General features: G+C 42.9%; 1 protein-coding gene across 1 annotated transcript in view; it reads right to left on the minus strand.

Moving 5' to 3' along the window:
- COLEC12 (collectin subfamily member 12) overlaps positions 1-14,095 on the minus strand; it is a 103,116-nt gene extending 89,021 nt beyond the window's left edge. The window contains exons 1-2 of the mRNA XM_050316409.1: positions 13,916-14,095; positions 1,516-1,566 (exon numbers count right to left, since the gene is read on the minus strand). Coding sequence (XP_050172366.1) covers positions 1,516-1,566; positions 13,916-13,922 — 58 coding nt within the window. The 5' untranslated portion in view covers positions 13,923-14,095. The remainder of the gene's footprint in view (positions 1-1,515; positions 1,567-13,915) is intronic.
- Positions 14,096-23,172: the final 9,077 nt, after the last annotated feature.

Here is a 23,172-nt window from a genome sequence, read left to right on the forward strand (position 1 = left end):
CTGCCATGTCACAACAGCACACTTGTTACTGGGACAGTAAGGATAATGGAGTACCTGCTCCTTGCTAAATCCATTCACTGTTCACTGCAGGAGCGTGCTGACCAGGGATAGCTAGGTAGAGGACAACACAGAGAGAAACTATTTCTATAGCTGTTAATGAAGCTTAATATTTTTTACTCATCTGGAGGTGACAGAAATAAACAGTTAATATCTCTTCCTATTTCTCAAGGGTTTTTTTTTCCTTTTTGCTATTCCAGGTCTTAATCCAGAACAACAACAACAAAAAAGAGTAGGAAAAAATCCTGTGTGCAGCCTTATGGCAGGACTTTCCAAGCCACAGATGCTGGCTCTGTGGTTGGCTGATCTATCCAAAATAAAGCTCAACAGCAGGGTGCAGTGGAGTAGTTCAGGGGGTAGAAAAGGTCATGTGAACGTGATTCCCACCTCCCAAATGCCACATCTCCTCACGCTGCCTCCCCCTGCTCCTTTTGGGATGTAAGGAATTGTTGACTTACTTTTCATTTTTTATTTTCAGCCTGCTTTTCCTATCTGCTTGCCAGCTAGGGTCATTGGAAGTAACTCTTGTTGCAGCCACTTTCCCAGGAGAGAAAAAATAAGGTGAACTATTATTCTGATAGCTTACAGTTGAAAAGGCAGCTAGCAGCTTGGATGATGAGCCTCTCTGGCAGCTCCAAGACAGAGTTGGCACTGTGGGAGCTCAGAGGCTACCTCGTCACCTTCCCCTTGTCACAGGGACAGGTATCAGCCTGCCTTGGGTGAAACTGTTGACTGCAGAGACTGAAACATTCTCCTGAGAGAAAGAGATCACAAGAGCCTTGAAAAGAGGAGCCTTGAAAGCTGCTGACCTGCTGCGCACAGATGTGTGGCACTGCCTTTTTGGGTAAACAAACATTTTGGGTAATTTTTTTTGGTAAACAAACATCAAAAAGAAAGGAAAGAGGAAAAAGGAAATAAGTAACCAAGCTCATTCTAATAATTTTTGACATCAGAATGCATCCATACCATATACTTTTCTTTTGAGAGGAGTCCACAGCATATGTCTTGGCCCAGCTGGCAGTACAACCTCTGAAAGTCTACAGAACATCCCATTCAACCGTTCTTGGGAACACCTATAAACCCTGTTGCACATCCATGTGTGGGCTGAAGCAATGGTCAGCTGGGCAGAGGACATGTAAGAGGCATTGACCCATTTTTACAGCATGCACGTTCATTTCTGTTCAGGTGTGGGCTTCATTTTCATGATGCTAATGATCAAATAATGAAACAAACCACTGCTTGTTTCTGATCAGAGCTATTTCTGAAGCATTATGTTTGTCAAGAAAGTCAATCAAGTCTAAAAATCACGCTTTCCTTTGGGATGATATTGGACTAAAGCGGATGATGGGACTGTACCTGTATGTTTTGATGCTGCCAGCAAGGAAGAGTTTCATAGCAGGTGTTTGATTTACCCTAAGCACTACGCAATAGCAAGATGAAAGACCTGCTGCCACTTACCAAACCTCTTGTAGCCGAAGGACTGCACCTCCTCCTCCTCTGCAAAATCGTCTGGAGAAAGAAAGACACAGCAGCAGATTATTAATACTAGCACTGGAAAAAGATGGGAAGAAGTTTTTACACTTAAATGTTCATGAATTAACGAAACTTTAATTGATTTCTTAGGTATGTTACTGATCTTCCTCCCTGTTGCTCATATCCCACCTCAATCTCCAGGCAGAGAAGGCAGTTCAGAGCCTTTCCCCCAACCAGAACAACCAGCAGAACTTCAGATTACAAATTGTGCAGATTTATCACCTGGTAGCTATTGTGAGGCCTGCTTGGCCAATTAAGGACAGAGTAGAGCAGACATGCCCCTCATCACAATGACAGCCACAATTGTCACCAGCATGCTGCTTGGGCAGGCTCACCCAGACCACAGCACTCACTCCAGCCAGCTGCCTGTGCTGTGCAGGCATTGGGCTCAGGCTACACACGCACCAGTTTGGCCTTTTAACACAAAGTGCCGCATACAGCCATGACAAGTAATGAGAGAGGAGTCAGAGGGGAAAGTTGTCCATCCATCCACCACCTTCCACGGGCACTAGCTCGGCTTGAACTCTCAAGATCTGATGAAAAATAGGAAAACGGAACTGATAAACTCAAACAGATGGGAAAAATAAAACCAAGAGGGTGATAATTTTGAAGGGTCGAGAGGGGAAGCCGTATGAGAAGTGGCTCAGGTCACTTGGTCAGTTCAGCCTGGAGAAAGGGAGAATGAGTGGAGACCGCATCACAGTCCAGAGCTTCCTCAAGAGGGGAAGAGGAGGGGCAGGCACTGATCTCTTCTTTGTGGTGACCAGAGACAGGACCCAAGCAGATGACATGAAGCTCTGTCAGGGCAGGCTGGATATTAGGAAAATTTTAGGTTCACCAGGAAAGTGGTCACAGCACCCAGCTCGCCTAAATTCAGGAAGCATTTGGATAATGCTCTGAGGCACATGACATGATTCTGGAGGCTGCCCTGTGCAGGGCCAGGAGTTGGACTTGATGATCCTTGTGGGTCCCTTCCAACTCAGGATATTCTATGATTCAGTGATTTCATTAAGCCTTTTGTTCTCATCTCTAAGTTAGCAAGCAGTAATATGCTAATAATCATGATTTTATTCTGTCAGAAGCTTCATTTCTCTCCTCTTCCTTCTCTCCTCTCCCTTTCAGCAGCAAAGGAAAAGGCTGGCATCAGCAAAAGAAATACACCCATGACTTCTTTAATAAAAAAAAAAAAGGATACGTTTGTGTTCACATGTTCAGCTTCCTTCTACCAACACAATTCCTCGTTCTGCTGAATCAGGAAAGGCAAAAGCCCTGCATTGCCATCAGCACAGCCTCTGCACCAGGCAACCAACTGCCAGGGAGGGCAGCACAGCCCAGACAGCTCCTCTCCCGTTTTCCTGTTCCCCACAGGGAGCAAAGTAGACCCATTCCCTCTCCGACACACACCATTTTTGCACTGGGAGAAGCCTCCATGGGACTCTCTTTAAACAGGACCTAGGACGTGGCTTCCCAAGTGGCAGACGGTGGTTCTCAGCCCACTGCCAAGCTGGAGAAACACTTGTCTCTGCTGTGATTTCCAGCAGAAACACGCAGGCAAGCCTGCCTCCATGCTGTGCAAAACACTGCTGGGATCTGACAGCAATCCCTGCTGTCCAACACCCAGCTTCTTCTGGGCTTTCGTTTGCATTGCAGTGGTGGGGAGGCTGACTCAGCACCCCTGGGTGATTCAGTGGCTGCTGGTGACCTTGTGCCACCCTTTCAGCACAGGATGCTGAGGAAGCTTGCAACCTTTCCATCCAGGCCTTTCCCTGACTTGAGGGGAGCACAGGAAACAGAAGCTCTAGGGCCAGTCAAGGGGTTCACCAGAAGGGAACACTTAATGACTTGCAGTGGAAAAGTAAGCTAAATGCAGACAAACAGATGGGGTGGAGTGCGAAGTCTGTGCTCAGATAGACCTTTTTTTGTCCACAGACTTAGTGTACATGATCAGACTCCTCTGCATCATGAAACCGTGCTAACTGCTGCTGCAGCTAACTTGGGCCACCTCAGAGCCTTGGGGGGATGAATTCAAAGGTAAAGATTCAGTCTGCATTCAGGCTCAACAAACCCTACATCATTTGAGTGCATGTCCCGCAGAAAAACTGACTTGCTTCACCTTCTGACCTGCAAGGTGCCACACACAGAACTCTGAGGGAGACTTTGCCTGAAGCAGCAGAGGAGTCCATGAAATACATCACTTTGCAGAACATCACCTTTTACTCAGACGACACTGTTGATAGAACAGCTAAAAACATATTCTTCACCAGGTAACACATTTTGCTTAGTGCCAGTGGCGCTCCTGTCCTCATCTTAAGCTATACCTCCAATTCAGATGAACATTTAAGAAGTGGAAGAGCCAGTGGATGCTCCTCAGGCAAAACAAACACATGCTGGCTTTGAAGGCAGAAAGAAACCTTTAAAACCAAACCAAACCAAACAAACTCTCACAGTTGTACTGAATGTTATCTGAAGACAAGGTCAACCAACAAAACATGACAAATACTAATAAACCATCAACAACCAAGCTCCTCATCCCAGCGGTGAGCTACTCAGGAAAAATATTCCCCTTTTGTACAAAAGATAAAATGCGGCACAAAATAAGATATCAGCTCCAGAGCCCTTAGCTTCCTGCCCTCTCCTGCTATCAGGTTGTAACACAATTGCCTCCTTTGCTCCTCAGGAGTGTAACCTGGTTTATCCGATATATCTGATGTATACAGTCAGGCTGTCTTTGAATCACGCTGCCAACTTCTTCCTTAGTTGTCCTGTTTTCCATGCTTAGCCCAATTGCACTGGCCTCCGGTCACACTTTTATAATCACATTGTCTTTGGTCTTTTCTATATTTGCAACATATATATTTTTATATACATATATTTTAGATATTTCCATACACACAGTTTTAAAAAATATATATATATATGCTTTTCAATATTTGCAGAGCTGCATGTTGTTCTTGCTAGGGCTGGAGTTTTTTCTTAAACTTTGGATACTTTATTTATTAATCTCCTAATTTTGAAGGGCACTTGTGGTGTTTGAAACACAGAAGTGGAGATGGGCAAGGACAGTTTTGTCAACTAGTGACCCAGCTCCCTGCTCACTAAAATTTCAAACATCACATATAACATATTTCAGTCCCTGTGAGGTGGTCTTGCAAGGGGCAGCAATGTATTTTAGGGCAAGTCTATGAAAATTATTTCACAGGAAAAGCTCAGAGGTCTTTCAGTCACAACTGCCACTAGGTCCTTGGCTCAAATCATGTGTAAATATAACATCTCGCAATATTAACTGTAATGTAACAAGTTTAAGAGAAAGATGGAAGAAAGCAATCTGACTAAACATTCAGAAATGAACAGCACTTTGGAAAAAGAGACTAAGATGGGTTGAAAGTCCTACTTCAGAAGAAATATGCTTGAAATACTAATAATGAAGTTGACAAACAAGCCAATAAATTTAAGTCCCAAAGCAAAACCCTGCACCTAGCCTTCTCTTCCCATGCCTTCCAGGCAGTATTGTCCTCACTGGAGGCAGCAGAAACTTGGCCCCCTGTTCCAGTGCTGGAAATATTAAAGTTTTGTCACAAGTTCTAAAAAAATCTCAAAGCTTCCTGGTATCTTTGCATCAGGAAAATACAAGAGAACCTAAGTTTTCACTGAAAAGGCAGCAGCTTTTCTAGAGAAAACTATGAAAATGTGATCTGTTATGAATTACAGAGGTTAAGAAAATACACACCAAGCAGGAAAGCAAATAGTAAGAAAACCTCCAGCATGTTTTAATAACTTACACTTTTAAAGGCAGTATCAGAAACTGGTGTGGCAGAACTTCATGAGTTTTGAGCACCAGTAGCTGATATAAGAAAAAGAAATTTTAATTTCACATCAGTGGTGCCCATACTTGATTGAGGCTGAAACTGGTGTAGGAGGGGTTTGTTTGACATTGTGAAAACTTTAAGTTAGAAATACTTTTCTTTAGTTTAAATCCAGCCCTTCTCAGTTACAAAGAGAATGACTGGAATGAATGCAAGTATTTCTGTTACATACATTCACATTAATATACAAGCAAGGCTTATTTCATGGGTGAAAATATAAAGGCCAGACTCCTCCTTGAAGCAGAGACAATTAAACAGAATCTGTTGATATGTCCCAGACAGAAGAATTAACTCTTTAGTTTTGGGAAGACGAGCCATAATTTTGTTATAAGATTCTCTACCAAGGTCTCAGCTGTGACCCAAAAGATAGGAAATCCAGAATAGGAAAGACAAAGAAAGATGAAAAGCTGGTTTCTTATTCCATCGACTTCTACAGAGCTCTGGCAGAAGTAAGGTCCATGAAAAAGGTGAATTTTGGGCAGAACAGAAACACATGTGAGCAACCAATTTTATTTTTAATCGTGTAGAGGAAGGACCACCAGAGATCTCCTGTTTCATCAGGTTTACAAGAGTCTCCTTTGATGCTACAACAGATTGTCATGGGGAGCTTACAGCAGAATGCTACAAATGAGTGTCTCATTGTAGCTGAGCAGCAATACATCAGATATCTCGGGAGTCAGTGTCCAGCAAGAGTTCTGGTCAAAAAAAAAAAAAAAGGCAAAAAAAAAAAAAAAAAAAAGCTTTGAGGTATTTTGGCAATATCTGTGCCCCACTGAGTACCAATGCCAAATTCCACTTGCCCTGCAGTCATAAGTTATTACTGCAACACCTCTAATAAATACAGTTGTAGAGTTAAATAAGATACAGTACAATGCTTCAAGGGAGTGGGAATTACAAAAAGGCAGTTCAGCTGGGGATTAACACAGTGAACAGAGGGAATTCATTTAATCTAAAACAAATTAGACTCTCATTTGATTAATTTGCTAGAGGCAAAGCAAAAATCTGTGGAGTAGAACTGTTTAATTTCTCATTCTTGTTCTTAAATCTTAAATAAATTAATCATGGACCACTTATGAGTCATGCTGAGGTCAAGTAAGAAAGAGTTGGCCTGGAGCCAAGAAGGATGCTAAATCTACCCCTGAGACTATATAGGGTCTATAACCATGGCACCACTTGGTCCTGTTGCTGGAACAGCACCAGATCTGAGTAGCCTGTGGTGCAAGGTGATTTTAGGGAAGTTGTTTTCATTTTATCCCCTTCCTTTTGTGGGTGTCATTCTTGGCATACAGAAGGTGTTAGAGAAAGCTCTAATGTACATGTCCAGCTGTCACCTTTTAACAGTAGACTCTGCTCAGCCATTTAAACCTAACTAACTAATGAAGCAAACAAGATCTCAGAACCATTAGAGGTGCTGGGTTGTATGGTGGCTGCTGGCACGTGGTATCCAATAATTTCTAGAACATTTGTGTGCCGTGCACATAAATACAAAGTCCTTGTTTAAAGACTTCGTTTGAAGTCTTAAATAAAGAAAAGACACCAACATTCTACATTGCATTTCAAAATCTGGGGAAATCTATTCCAGGACAGAATGAGGCATCTGGACTGAAAATTGTCATGCCAAGTTTCAGCTCAGATTTTAGAAGTTCCTTTATAACCTCCTGAAAACTTGAATTACAGTACATTAGAACCTACCCCTAAGTACCAGGTTGGAAACTCAGAACTATAAGATTAATTAGTAGTAAAAATGACATCCAGTTGTAAGAGTTTCCTTTAAAATAAATCTCCCTCTCAAAGGGCTTTAATGGTTAGGGCCCTGCCTTTCCTACTGACTTAATAGGAACTGTAGAGTTATATCCAGGATATAAGTAATTTTTTTTTTTGCAGCTCCATAAAAATCATTGTATTATTAGCAAGAACAGATATTTACTTGTACCATTTGGAAAGAAGCTGTACCAACTAGTTGAAAAATCATGATATTCCTCTTTTTGACCCATAAATCAGTGTGGATGAAGAACTCTGCTCAGAACCATATAACAAGTGCATCTCCTTCATGAGGAGTCAGTGTCAAAAAACCACTCCTGCCTGCTCTCTCCATCTCAGCAGTCTTTTGGTGAAAAGGAGGAACTCATCCACTTGTGAGGTTTCTATAATGTTAACAACTGTTCAGACAGATGAGAACAGCAAACACCAATATCTTTCTCATATCACATTTCAAAAGCTTTTTGAGCAGCCACCAGATTTATATGCATTTCTGGTCACTGTTAACTGGGTCTACATTCAGAGTGCTGACCTAGAGGTGAAACAGAGCCAGCAGAAGCACAGCAAACAGCTGTGGCCTTCAGATGTTGATGACTTCATCAGTCTAATTGGTTTCCATTGGTTTTCTTAGCTTTTATTCTAGACAGTCTCCTGCTTGTGCTAATGGGCTGGTCATTCCCTTCTCTTCACAGATGCTCCATTTCACTAGTCCTCTTCTGCCTTTCTCCACTGCTTTTTCCTTATAGGCTCTTTTCATAGTCAAGTTCTTTCTCTCTGCCTCTATTTTGATAAGCTCTTCCTCATAAAATCCTACCCCACACTTAAAACACTTCCCTATTGACAAGGTCCCCAGCTGACATGTCACACTCACAATGTCACAGTTGTTGCTGTGTGTGTCTTGTCCATATTATCCATCCCTTCCTTTGTCCGACTTGTCACGCAGTAAGCTCTTTGGACAGGGATTACACGGATTCTGCATTTGCAGAGTATCTGGTCTTTAGGGCAGCCATGGTAGAGGTTCAGCTGAGGCAGTCCTGGAAGAGAGCCCATCTCCCTGCATCCCAAAGCATCCTTTGGGATGCTGTTTGAGCTTGGATTCTGGCAACAAGACTGAGGCTTTTTCCCAGCTCTGTCCTTCAGACTGCTGATCTGGGAATTTATCTGATTTCAGCATACAGACTGAAAAAGGTAAGGTCCTAGAGCAGAGATCCTCTCTTGGTACATACCTAAGACTCAGATTGTGTCTCTCATCACCTAACACATGCATAAAGCAAAACTTGGATTGTGTCTCTCATCACCTAACACATACGTAAAACAAACAAAACAAAGAATCATCACAAATGGGTGCAATTTAGTACCCTGGTCTCAATCTTCTCCCCTACAACTAAGCCCAAAAAATGCAAGCACTCACATTAAGAACACACAAACCCCATGGATTATGAAATTCAGAGGTATAACAACAATGGCTCTAGTTTTGCTTTTAAGGCACGAAATGAAGCCAGTAAATAAGGGTGTTTCTTGAACAAAATTTGTTAGCCTGTAAGTGCCACACAGCATCATTACAGGACTGGGGGTAGAAGCAGCTGCATGGTGTGGAGGGTCAACCTTAGAAGTTAAAAGTTTAAATCATATCATATTTCAGCATAATGATTTAAGAGCAAACAGATCTGTTCTCATTAGTGCACTGAAAAATCGTGCCTCCCTGTCTGTATGGCAGAGGAGGCAATTAACAGCAGCATTAAAATGGCACACACATTCCTAACAGCACGTCTCTATTACCTCCCATAACTCACTCACTTTGTTCCCCAGTGACATCCCAGTCTTCACCTCAAATTTATGCACCAAAAGGGATTGCAGTTTTAGGTGGAAGCAGTCAAACTCCAAAGACAATTCATCTTAGGTTGCTCCCTCACTCATACAGACCACACTCACATTTTGAGGAGGATCAGGTTCACTTTCAGTGCCTTGTAAAAAGCGTCTTTATTTTGCTTTCCAAGGGGGATGGTTGGAAGGAGAGATTCTCTGTTCTGACACACAGAACCTCCGGATAAGGAACGTTTTGTGAAGCTGAAGATAACTGGGCATGCATCCTTTGCAGTACTGAACTGCTTTCATCCTTGACATTTCTTCTAGCTCTCTTTATTTTACTCTTTTATCTCTGCAAAGCCTGATCAGCTCTCTCTCTGAAAGATTACCTTTCCCTCCTTATCCTAGCAGGCAAAAGTGTCAATCTCTGGGCACAACGGTCTTTGAGTGCGAATCTAAGTAAACTCTTTAGTGGCTGTGACAAAAAAGGGGCTCTGTTCAGGCCTCAACTGTAGTGAAATCAGTCTAAAATTTATGTTGTCCAAAGTAGGAGAAGAAAGAGCCAAAGGCGATTTTAGACAACTCCCTTCTTCACAGGGATAGGTTTGCCCATGCTATTCTTAGTCCTTTGTGGTTGGGAAAAGTAGAAGACTGAAAGCAAAGATGAACAATTACAACTTCTTACTGAAAACACTCATGTCAAAAATAGCTTAAATGTTAATCCTGCTCAATATCCTTTGCAGATGTACAGTAATATTTCTATCTGTGCATTAACAGATTTCTCTTGCAATTTCATAGCTTCTAACACTCTGTTTTCCTCTATATCATTAACAAGAATATCCTTGAATGCATGCTTGCATCTCTCTCATCCGTTTGTTTAAAATCCTCGGTGCTACCAACCAGTTCAGGATACACACTGACTGTATAGTAGCATTGCTCAGGATTTGTTCTGTGTTGTATCACACATTTATTATAACTGCTCATGCCTTTGAACTTCTGTGTTAGGGTCCTGTGACACATCCAACACACACCACTCAGACCTCCTGCATATGTTTCATGTTTATGTCACTATATTCATATAAGCTCTGTTATAACTGGACTAAGTAAAGGTTACTGGATCACTCCACTTCTAATCCTTGGTTTTTCAGATGCTTTCCGGCTTCTGCAAAATGCTCTGGATGGGATTTTTAAAAATTGCATAGTTTGAAGTTTCTACCCAGGAAAGACCTATTTGCAGATGACTGTTCGTTTGATTTGGTGCATACAAAGATGAGAGAGAAAAAAAAAAAAGAGATACACTTTTCTGGAATATTAGAAAATTAGAAATTTTATTCCTTTAGTCTATAAAAATAGCAGTTACATCATGGCATCAAACCAGTTAAAGACAAAATCCATCAAGAAAGTAAACATTGTATAAATAAATTAAGTCTTTTCAAGGTAGTCAGGAAAGAACAACTGAACTTACGTGCACACTCAGCTTTTGCAAATGTAGGCTTTACCTGCAGATTACATCCAGGCTCCAAGATAAAACACAGAAGGGACAATTTTAGCAATATGGGCTGATATCTCATTAGCTGTCTGATAAAGTGTTCGCTGTATAAGGCCAACTTGGGGTAAACTGAACTGGCACATCCTATGAAAGGTCAGTGTGCTCTATCTACTGAAAACTGTGCAGTAAGCACATTAAACTGCTTTTAAAGTAAACTGGTTGACACTAAGAAAGCTGAACTTTCAGGCTAGGCCATTCCTGAGGCAGTGCAGGCTCCACTGATTTCAGTGGAACTCTACCAAGGACAAACCTGTTTCTCCCTGTGCATCTTTCTTATCAAATGAGAGGAACTGCACAGGACAGGGTATTCAGTTAGATTCCAGTTCTCAAGCACAGGATCCCAGACAATCTGTCCTCCAGTACCATCATTATACAAGGAGTACATAGCAAGGTGCTTGTGATGGCAGAGGAAGAGAAGGAGGAGGAGGAGAAGAAGTGGGAGATGGAGGAAGAGGTAGTGCAAGCAACAGAGTAATGGAAAGAAGCAGCTAAGCTACTTCAGGTATCATAATTAAGAGCTTCTCTGTCATCCTGGAGCAACAGTCCCAATATGACCACCTTGACTTTGTCAGTGCCTGATTTTGGGCATTAGTATTAAGTCATTATGTAAAAAGTATCCATATTTCAGTTGAAAGTACATATTACCAGCACTGTCATGACAGCAGTGATTACAGATAGAGTTTAAAGCAGTAATGACAAAATATATCACAGATATATGGGAAGAAGTTCTCAGTTTTAGCAATGCATGTCCCTAATGTTTGTCCCTAATGCTTGTCTTAAATTAGGGCCAATGTTTTCAAACATGTGGTGGTGTTTGACTATGAGGAAGCTGCTTTCATTTGTTTCCCAGGCAACAAATACTCCTTCATACCCCAATAAATAACTACAACTTAGAAGTATCATTTGATAAAGATCGGACCCTAAAGCAGTCAAGTCCCTATATAAATCACATGAATTATTAGTAAAAAAATAATCACAAAGTTTGTGAGCTCAGTGTTGTTTGCTGGAAATAAAACTGCCAGCATATTATACGTAATTTGTTTTACTGATTTAAAACATAACACATTACAAATACCAGCAATGGGAAATATAATTTATTCCTTACAGATATTTAGTGATGTAATTATTTAGATATTCATCCATTCTCCAGAGAGGGTAGATACAGAGACAGCTGCAATCAACAGATCATTTTGTTGTTATTGAGAAAAATGTGTAACTACACCAAGTTCTACAGTCACACAATTATCACCACCATTAAGTGTAAAGAGAAAACATGAAAAGCCAAATCTGTACCCAGAAAAGGAAATCACCAAGTCAAGATTTGGTTTGGCCCTCTGACTCCCATACCAGTGACAATGGCACTTGGTGTGATGATTTGTTTGAAGCTTCTCTTTTCTCTTGTTATTAGCACAGTCATTAAAGTATTCTTCTCTGCATGTTTTATTACTGATTTCTGTAACTCTGTGAGGGAAAGAAATAAGATAGCTGTGATCACTCTCAGGGAAACCAAATGGTAAGGACTAGCACTCTTTCTCAATGGAGTGTGGGGCACCAGCAAGTGCTCCCAGCAGGCAAAACATCTTCCCTGCAAATGCTGCTTCTCCGCTTTGCAAAAAGCAATGGAGGCAGAACAGAAGGAGGTGCAAGTTGCATTATATGTTATTGCCACCCTTGGTCCTTTGCATCCTGCCTCTCCCCAAAACCCCAAAGAATGGAGCGTAAGGCTTTCAGTGATAACAGTCACTGTTTCGTATCACTGGATCCTCGTTGTTTTGGTTTGTTCCTGCTATTTACACTTACGCTGATAATGGCAAAGTGATGACAATTTTTTTGGCAAGAGCACCCTATAAATAAAGAACACTGTAAATACATTATTTTTAATATGGCCCTGGAGAGACACCATGCCACAGTGTCAGAAGTAACTTAATAGTGTGTGTGGGCTTGCAAAATAAATGCCCCCAAAAAGTTTTTCCTCCCTTCAGGCAGCTACTCTGGCAAGTGAATAAATAATCACAACATTTGGTGTCCCAGACTCTGGAAACTCAGTGTAACTATCATGATGTTTACTGGTCTCCTGGCATCTGGAATAAAACTCTGCAATCCAAGAACAGGCACACTGGTGCCCAAAAGCAATTTTCTTGTATGTATGGTTTTTTTCCTTCCATCCTCCAAGTTTATTTTTGCATCTGAAATAAAACTAGATTTGAGTCTCACAAACTCCCAACTAATTCCTAAACTTTTCATAATTTCCTTTGATGTCTTCATTGTAAGTACTCCCCAGTGTGTGAAGTCTATGCCTTTTGCTGTAAGGCTATCGATTTTCAAAAACAGAAGGCTTTCTTGCAATCCCCCAACATATCTTTAGTAGGTTATAGTGTAGCAATTTGGCAATCTGCTTCTTTATTTCATTTTAAAGTAGGTAATACCGCTGTCACAACTTTGTAGAACTTTGCTAGGACTTGCATGGTTCCCCCATTTAAAACAAAAGGAGAGGGAAGGGAGGAAAAGAGAGAAAAATGAAAAGAGACAAAGTTACAGTTTGAACAGATGCAAAGCAAAGATCAAAAATTTTCCAGTCGGTGGATGTTGAGGAGAAATAAGCCAAATACATTTCACAAGCCAGTTAAGCCTCTACTGGCACCTAATCACTGCCAGATGTTTAGAAGCTACACCAAGAACATCGCAAAACGCCGGCAAAAAATAAACAAATAAGCCAGGGGGAAACACAAGTCTTCTTCTCGGGGCGCCGGCGAGGGGGAAGATAAAAGTTGGGTGCCGAGAGAAAACGTGCTGGGGAGCGCACTCATGACGGGACACACGCTCGCTCGCACACGGACACCCTCTCCCGGACCGGCACTGACCGACACAAACCGAGCCGCGGCGGCAGCGCAGCCCCCGGTGTGCGGGGCCGGGGCTCGCCCGCAGCCGGGCCGGCCCCACGCGTGCCCCGGGGTCGCGGTGAGACCCGCGCTCTGCCCCTCCGGGCACCGGCTGCCCGTGCCCTGCCCACAGCCGGCGTGCCCTGCCCGCCACCTGCCTGCCCGCACGGTGTCCCGACAGCGTGCGGCTTACCCCGCTGGCACCCTCCCCACTGACCGCCCTGCCTGCACCCTGCCCGAATTCCCCCCGCGATGCAGACTGTCCACATGCTGCCCTGCCCGCACGCTGCCCGCACGCTGCCCTGCCCGCACCGTGCAGACCCTGCCCGCACCCTGCCCGCCGCCTGCTCCCCTCCCGCACACTCTCCCCGGACGCCGCCCATCCCACCCCGCCGTGCCGGTGCCCGGTGCGCGGTGCCCGCGGCGCACGTGTGCTGGCGGGGGAGCGGCCGCCCTGCTCCCGTCCCTACCTTTCATCTTGGCGCCGGGGCGGGTCTCATAGGACGGACGGGGCGCGGCGGGGGCTGCCGCCGGGAGCGGCGGGCGGCGGAGCGCTCCCCGCTACTGCCGGGCCATGCCGGGGTCCGGGCGCGGCCCCGCTGCGCAACCCCGGCCGCTGTCGCTCCGCTCGCCGTCGCTGCTCGGCCGTCGGCGGCACCGCGCTCTCGCCGCCAGCCCCGCGGAGCAGGGCTCGGCCCCGCCTCCCTCCCTCCGCCCGGGGAAGGGGCCGCGGCCGGGGCGGCGGGGGCGGGATCGGGGTCCCGCCGGTGGATGGGGCCGGTGGGGGCCGGTGGGGGGGGTTGGGTGTCGCACCCCGTCCCTCCGCGTCCCGCGGTACCACGGGGTTCCCGCGTTGCGGGGCAGTGGGCAGCAGGGGCTGCCCGTGGGAGCAGCTCGGGACGGAACTCGCAGGGCACCCGCCGGTGGCTGGGGAGCTTGGGAGTGAAGAATGGTGCTCTCCCGCCCCTCGGTCGTGGCAGGCACCTGGGGGTTTCCTCGTGAGTGTGGCCCCTCCAGGCTCGCCACCCTCACACCGTGACACGCCGACCGCGGAATCCTGAAGTGGTGGGTGCGTGTCTGACGGCTGTGAAGAGGAGGCAGGATATGCAAAGTTCACCCTGGTGCTGAATGAAGGGCCAGGAGTAGTCCTGTTGGATTCAGTGGGACTGCATGCAGTACACACACTGGAGAATGTATGTGTATATATTTGTGGGATTAGGGATATACAGGCCAGTAAATCTTTTATTTTTCTAGTTCTGGATGTTGCCAGAAATAAGTGATCATTTCCAGGCTTCTGTTCTCATGAAAGGTGCATTTTTATTTTCTGCAAAGCTACCTGGTTTTAGGCTATTGAAGACAGTGATAAGTGTTTATGATCCAGCTTTGAGTATCAGCATCAGTACTGATGAAGCAGAACTAGTGCAATGTGCACTGGTTTGTTCTGGGGATGACCAAAGTAGTGGAGGCATCATGGAGCCTTTCCTAACGCAAAGAGGACATGCACACGACATTGCCTTTGCAACTAGAGATATGGCAGTCTGTTGAATGTAGGGATGCCCAAAGAAAGGATTATACTACATGGCTTCGAAAATGACCATAGTGTACCAATTCAGAAAGCGCTGGAAACCTATTGGGTACAATCTTGCCTCATCAAGGAACAGACAACTAAATACACAAAAATTAGTCATTCTAGAACAAAAATTATAGAACAGATTTAAGAATCTGAATTACTTTGGCTGGTCTGATGACTTGACATCTACTTGATGTGTGTGTTTCGCTGATGTGGAGGCAGTACCTTTAGTTAGGGGTTGACAAAAATGCTGGAATACCAGCTGCAGTAGCCATTTGTTGCTTTAAAGAAGGGCTCAGATATCAAAGAGACCCGACTCAGCTTTTTGTTTATGCTCTAGTAGTTGACTGGAATATCTTGAATAAAACACTTAAATCTGAATACAGTCATCAGGTAGTTACAGACGCCCTGTAGTGCTGTGTTGGATTAGGACCACAGCTCTTGCAGTGTTGATAAGGCAGTCTTGTGCTTGCTCACTGGAGTGATAAAAGTAGTAACTTATAGCATTTTTATAACATTTTTCTAATTTTTCATACAGTAACGTTAGTGAACTGAAGAACAGCAACCAGAATTGCAGGGACCGATGAGTGAATTGCTTCATCTGTGGAAAATATATTCCTTACTAATTGAAAGAAAAAATAATTAGTATTTTGAATTCATACAGAGTTTATGATTGATTCATTAGGCCTGGGATCTACCTGCATTCTTGTGACTTGAAAATATTTATTAATTTGTCGACAGAGTGGGACACTTCATATTTTTAAAGTAAGCTTCTATATTGGCTTTTAATCTTGTAAGTTGTATTCCACATTGGCCTTCTTATACATATGTTGGGAATGTACAAGAATATCAATGTAAAAATGTAAACATATTTAAATTGCTGATGGTCTTCTGCTAATACAAATACAGATTTCATCCCTAGCTGCTATGCAGATACCCCAGCATACTTGATTTCAGATAACAAGTGCAGCATCCCTCCTGTGCCTGGGTTTCAGACAGATGTTGACCCTGAACAACCAAATTAGGTGCTACTTTCAGACTCCTCCTCATATTTCTGCTTAGGTGTGAGCTACCCATGAAGTTGGACCTTGCAGACCTTAAACTTTACCTCCATTTTTTATTACACAGAGATCAAAAGATATTCCTGCTAACTAGGTAAACTGCTGAATACACACATAATTAGAATCATAGAATCAACCAGGTTGGAAAAGACCTCCGAGGTCATCAAGTCCAACCCTTGATCCAACACTGTTGTGGTTACTAGACCATGGCACTCAGTGCCACACTCAGTCTCATCTTAAAAACCTCCAGGGATGGTGAATCCACCACCTCCCTGGGCAGCCAATTCCAATGTCTAATTACTCTCTCTGTAAAATATTTCTTCTTTCTTAGGGTTCAATACAGTATAAAATACAAGTTTGTATTATGCTGGGCAACATAACACTGTGTTACCCAGTCCTGGGCAACAAGCTTTAACTTTTTATACACTGTTTTGTATTTTTCAAGTTTCATTTAAAGCTGTGGTGAAATTTGCCAAACACAATTACACTGACTTTCTGGTGAAAACCACTTATCTTCTCAGAAAAAGTTTCAAGCATATTTTCATATTCTTTTATTTTTAGGAAACTGTATACAGGATTCTAGGGAAATTATTTTCACAGAAATGCTTCATTTTAGGGGCTTTTTTGTTACTCTAGTTCAGGATATAAATTATGAGGCCTATTTTTTCATCCAACAATAATAATATAACAACAGCTTACTACCACAACCGGCTTACTGTCACAAAGTGATCACATGTTGCAGCCAGATTCAGACTCAGAGAAGGTCTAGAGGATCTAAACAAATCATCCTTCTTTAGAAATGTTTACATATTGCCTTAATATGGCTTGTTTATATGGAACTATTACAATTTATTCATCAAATGCTGAAATAAGTTACCCAAGTGAGTGCTTTGTGGTTGCTGTGGCATAGTGTAACTTTAGGCACTTACCAACCATGTGTGAGTTGCTTATTTTTTCCTTGCTACAGTCTTCTCTTGAATATCAAGGAAGTTCATTTATAATGGTTCACATTCACTCTTACTCTGCAAAATGTATTCAAATTCAGCAGTAATCCAAAAGAGAAAGAGGCAAATTTAATCTCCCTGCAAATAATAAAGAATAAATAATGCAGGCTGTGCTGAAGTGATTTAAACCCAGAGGTAATGTGCTCAGTTCCTGTTTCCTTTGATTCTACTTCACAACGGACCATTGCCCTTGCCTGGCTCCTTCCCAGAGCTTAACCAACAAAATTTGAGCTCTTTGGCAAGTCTTGGAGATGCTGGAAGCCTTGGTCCATGCACATGGAGGTATGTGTGGCATTCTCTTTTGACTGACAGCCTTCTCACAGCCTGTGCCCACGTGCAATACAAAGGGCAAGAATTAAATTAAAAAAAAAAATCTGGAAAAGAATTGCATCCATCATTGAGGAGAACTGCGTGTGACACAGGAACCATGTGTGGAAGATCATTTGTCTGAAGTAAGTACCATTTGGGTTCAATACAAAATGTGCATTTGAAAAGTAAGAGTTGAGTATTATAACATATTTTGAGGATAAATCTTTCTCTGCGCAACAATTTCATATTGTTGTTAATGACCATTTTGGACCTCTGCCCAGAGTGAAGACATTATCCTTGTATCTGGCTAATGAGTTTGTAAATGATCCTGAACAAATGGTGAAGTTATTTATTAATAATTTTGTTAAATCTGCAGATGAGCCTTTTCTTAATCTAGGTAATTAGCATCATAATTTGAAAGTATTTAGATACCTTGACTTGTCTCTGGCAAGTGAGGTGGGTTTTTGTTTTTCCTTTCCTATATTTTGATTAACTGTGAGACTAAGGGAGATTCTGTAAGCAGCAAAACACCTGGCTATCTTTTCAGTATGCCAGAATTACTCAGAGATACAGACTTGTTCCTAGCTATGGTTTGGCTGTTGATCATGGAAAGGCTAATGTGCAAGTTCTCTTTTCTTTCAATTGCTGTGACCTTTTCCTTTTAGAAACTGGAGTTTCTTGGAAGGAAAACACAAGACACCTCTAGAATAGGCTGGACAGTCACATTGCACTAAATTTAAAGAAAATGCTGGAATGCAATCAGAAGTAAAGCTATTACGATTACCTGCAGATGATATTTAGGGACCGCTCTTTCATATTTTTGATATTTTATAAAACACGTCATTGTGGGGCTTATTAATATTTTGAATGAAGAGTGATTATTTGTGGTTCAGAAAGTTTGGGAAATTTTATTCTGGCAATTTACAGACTAATTTCCTTGCACAGTATTTTGTCAGAATTGCCTAAAACAATTGTAGCTGTTGTATCTGCTGAATATCCAAAGTGATGAAATATTTGACATTTGTGCTCCAAAATTTCCACAGTGAAAAGTAATTCCATTACTGCTAGAATGTGTAAACGTTGAAGACAGAAGGACCAACACCAAATAATTAGTGCCAATTTCATTAGGATCTCTGCAGAAGCAGATTTTTATACATTAGTAATACAATTTGTTTGTTCATAGCGTGTGTTTCTTTCAACACACACAAAAAAATAATTCTGATTTCCTTAGGAATAGATTCTTATTGCCTCAGTTCTAACCAGGTCAGGTCTTCAGCTGGAATATATCAAATACTGATTTGATTCATGTTGATAGAAGGCAGCAAAGTTCTCTCTATGTTTTGATACTGTCCAAATGCCAGTGATGTTCAGCTTCTGGTTATCTTCAGTAGGAGCCACCAAGCAGGAACCTAGAATTGGCCTGTGTCAGCCCAGAGGAACATTATTCTGCTGTTGTTACATGCCACACGTCTGGCGTTCGGGGACAGCCAGGTGTGTTCTGCGTGCTCCTGTCTGGCTGTGCAACTTCTCCCAGAGGTAAGGTGATGCACAGAAGTGTCTCCATAAGGCCATCTGGCACTAGAGGGAGTGGAAGCCAGTGTAATCTGCTTACAGACATCAACATAGCTTGGTTCAGCTGTGTCCACTCCCCAGATTTGCTGGTTTTTTCAATACAGACCCACATAGGAAGTCCAAATGCATCATACAATCACAGGATCATGGAATGGCCTAGGATGGAAGGGACTTTGAAGATCATCTAGTTTCAACCTCCCTGCCATGGACAGAGACACCTTCCACCAGGTGAGGTTGCTCAGAGCTCCATCCAACCTGGCCTTAAACACTTCCAGGGATAGGGCATCCACAATTTCTCTGGGAAACTTGTTCCACCGCCTCACCACTCTCACAGTAAAGAATTTTTTCCTAATATCTAACCTAAGCCTATTGTCTTTCAGTTTGAACCCATTCCCCCTTGTCCTGTTACTGTATGCTACATTGTAAAAAGTCCCTCTCCCTCTTTCTTGTAGGCTCCCTTCAGGTACTGGAATGTCATGTATGGTCTTCTTGACCTCTTGCCTGGCAGTGCAGATCTCAGAGTGAAACAGAGACTAAGTGAATATGGCTTGTATGTTGCTTGGTCACAGGAGAGGAGTACAGCAAGAAAAGCAAATAAAAATACAGTGAATCTTCCCTACATTAATTTAACATTATTGCAATACATTTTGGCTCCACAGCCTGTGAGTTCCACCCATCAGGACTCCCTGACGCTTCAATAAGTGGGTGTAAGTAGGCCCAGGGGAATCTTAAATTACAGCTCTTCAGCTCTGAATTTTTAGTCAAAAAGAGAGGAAAAAACCCTTTGAAAATCAGGGAACATTATGACTGCAGTTGTAAAGTATTTTGCTCACTATGTGGAACACATCTGTAAATTATGTAAATTAATGTTTATGGAGAATGCTGAACCTTTGAAGTTTTGCTTGTTAGGTCATACTGACAATAAGACATATCCACTCTAATAAGTATTTTTAGTAGTATTTACCAGAATTACATTGGTCTTGCTTTTTACAGGAAGTGGACTTCAGGATGACTTCAGATGAACCAAAAGATAGGTAGTGATTAATAGTTCCTCATATTGCTTCTGAGACCATATTATCAACACTTGCTTCTGATGCAGTGTTTTTGTCTTCTTTCAGGTAGGTTACAGGGCATTAGATATTCACTGAAAATATTAATGAAGGCTTTGGAGAGATCCCATGTCTTTTTCATTTTGTCAGACTACGCACAAATAGTTGTGGTCAAAGAACTGAGATGGTGAAACTGAGTGCTCACAAGCTAGGAAATGCCAGGAGAAAGATTTCCCATGGGACCTCAACTTACCTGTGTATGTTTGGACACATGTATTCCTACTCATAAAAGGTATCAATACAGATGTTAGTTTACAATAGTGCATTAATTTTTTCTCCAGTAACTCCATTTATTTGGTACAGAGAAGGGACTGGACTAATTTAGTGGGTAACCATTCAATATTTTGTCTTCTGTTAATTGTTCCTCTAAGTCCCATTCAGTGCAACATTCGTGCTCTTCTCTGAAGATTTCCTTCATGCCTGTCATCAGGGTAACATATGTTTCACAAATGTTAATTAAACTTTGCAAGCGACAAGAAGTATTATTACCTCCATTTTATAGGACTGAGCCACAGTAAGATAAAAGTTATCCTCTCCTCACAAGTGAAACACTTGAAGTGCTATGATTTCTCTGGGTACCCGGTGTCATAGTTGGTGTTTACGCTATACACCCAAGAACATCTTCCAGTTTCCACTCTGTAAGCCTCACTAAAAGTCCTAGTGACAGCTCCATGAGGCTCAGCTACACATGGTGCTGCCTTTGACTTTTCTCTCCCTGCTTTCCATGTGTATGACTCTGCAAAGAGAGACCCTGGCATACTCTGAGTGAAATCTCACTGTGGATGATTTGGAAGATCTGGACAAGAGATGTGCTGCTGATAGCAGAAACCCTGCGATCCAGCTACAGTCGTGTGTTATGTTTTACATGCTTGAAGGCTAGATCTCACTGACTTCCATGGCAGGGGGCAGTGCTCAGCCCTTCTGCAAATTATACTGTAGGTTTCCTATCAGGATTATTGAGAAAAACATGGGTAGCAATAAACTAGGATGAGCTGAATGTTGGTGAGTTGCTGGGATGTGTTGAAGCCAGCTGGTGGCAGCTCAGCTCCCACCCAGTTGCATGCTCACTTTCCCCGAGAGAGACGGGGGAGGGAGTTGGAAGGGCAAAAGTGAGAAACATTTGTGGGTCAAGATGAAGGCAGTTTAAAAAGTGAGTGGGGAAAAAAAATCCCAAGTGATGCAAAGGCAACCACTCATCACCTCCCACCAGCAGAGTGATACCTAGCCCATCTTCAAGCAGCGGCTCTGATAAAAAAGTCCCTGCTTTATTGATGAGCATGATGTATATGGTGTGGAATATCTCTGAGCAGTTTGGGTCAGCTGTCCCCTCCCAAACTCTTGCCTACTCCCAGCCTACTCACTGGGGCAGCAGAGCTAGAAACAGAGAAGGCCTTGATGCTGTGCAAGCACTGCTCAGGAACTGCAAAAACATTGATGTGTTATCAGCACTGTTTTGGTCACAAATGTAAAGCCCAGCAGCATGCAGGCTACTGTGAAGAAAATGACCTCCACTCCAACCCAACCCAGCTCCCATCACGCAGGCACTGCCTGCCAAAGTCAGTCTTGTTCTCTAGCACTGAAGCCACCAGCTTCGAAAATAATTTCTTTTTTACTCTGCCTCTTCTCTGACCTTTACCACAAGTGAGGCAGAACTCTTAAAAAACTTAGTTTTCATCACTGTACAAATCTGTGGTTGACATCTTGCTTCTGTGCTGTGCAGGCTTTCACTGGAAAAGAGAAAAGGCTATTCCAGGCACAAAGATCATTTACCCACCAGATTTCAGGATTGTGCTGCAAAGCCTGGGAAATGAGACTTTTTAAAGGAAAACATCTACAAGCTATTGACATAGACAACAATGTATACATTTTCCCCTAGGTTCTTTCTTGGAAATGACTGAAAATTTTCCAAAAAAATTATCAAAAGAAGTCCAAACAAAATCAGCCAGAGGCATCCAGCCAGCAGGAGAAATTAGAGCTAGAATAACTGAACTTTGGCAAAGCTATGAGGTCCTTATAATGGAAAGTATTGAGTAACTTAAAGGAAAGGCCAAAACCAGTTGAGGAATGAAGGAAGAATGATCATGGTGGCCAGTGATTTTAATCTTCCATCTTTCATGCAACCCCGTGAAGGGAAGATATAACCCAAAATGTGTTTGGAGAGGACAAAATGTGGAGAAGGCACTAGGGAACAAAATTATTTTAATCTTTCTTCTATTACTTCAGGCTGTCAGATCTTCTAAAAGCCCTACAAAGCTTATTCCCACAACAGAAAAGTCAGTTTTCTGTACTTGAGATACTTACAAGAAATCACATACATGCATCCATAGCTGCCCAAGATCCACATAAAATTACCTGCAAGCCCAGCTGAGCAAGGACTTACAGCCTTCAGCTGGTGCTTTCTGGCTCAGCATTAGCCACTCAGACCTCCCCAGGCAGAATATAGACCATCCTTTTCTCGCTTGAAAGATCCCTGCTCAGCACACAGCTGGTTTGCAGAGTCTTGTGTAAAGGATATTCCAAGCATTTCAGTTTAAAGTTCAGCAAATGCTGTCACTAGCCCATTTCAATGCAGGTGCTACAGCAGAGTATTGGGATTGGGAAAAAACCTCTCTTGTGCTCTAGCAACAACACATCTGCTGCAGCTGACAGAGCGCAGCGAGGTCGCCAGCTCTGCCTCCCAGAGAGGGAAAAGCACAGAGACCAAGAGCAAAGCTCCGCATTATTTACCAGCTCTGCTTTTACCGCAGGGGCAGTTGGAACGGAGAGGAAAGGATTCCCTCACATATTTATAAAAAAACACTTTGAAGTGCAGAGCTTTCTTGGTGTCATTTGAAGCATTGTTTTCTTCATGGAAGGAGACCAGGTATGCTTGTCGACAGAGCAGTTTTTGGTCAAAGCCTGTCAAAATCAGCATGAACTGCAGAACAAGTATGTACACACACACCTTTATTCAAACTTTTCCTTATGATCTGGAGTTCTCTGGGGATTCTCGGACAGTGGAGAACTGCAAGAGCAGGGAGGACTGTGAAGCACAGAGAGGCAGTAGACACCATGTTCAGTCCATGTGGTATATGCAAGACAAGCCAAAGATATTTCACAGGG

The sequence above is a fragment of the Myiozetetes cayanensis genome, unplaced genomic scaffold, assembly GCF_022539395.1.
Source record: "Myiozetetes cayanensis isolate MyiCay16 unplaced genomic scaffold, myiCay2020 scf1, whole genome shotgun sequence".
Lineage (NCBI taxonomy): Eukaryota > Metazoa > Chordata > Aves > Passeriformes > Tyrannidae > Myiozetetes > Myiozetetes cayanensis.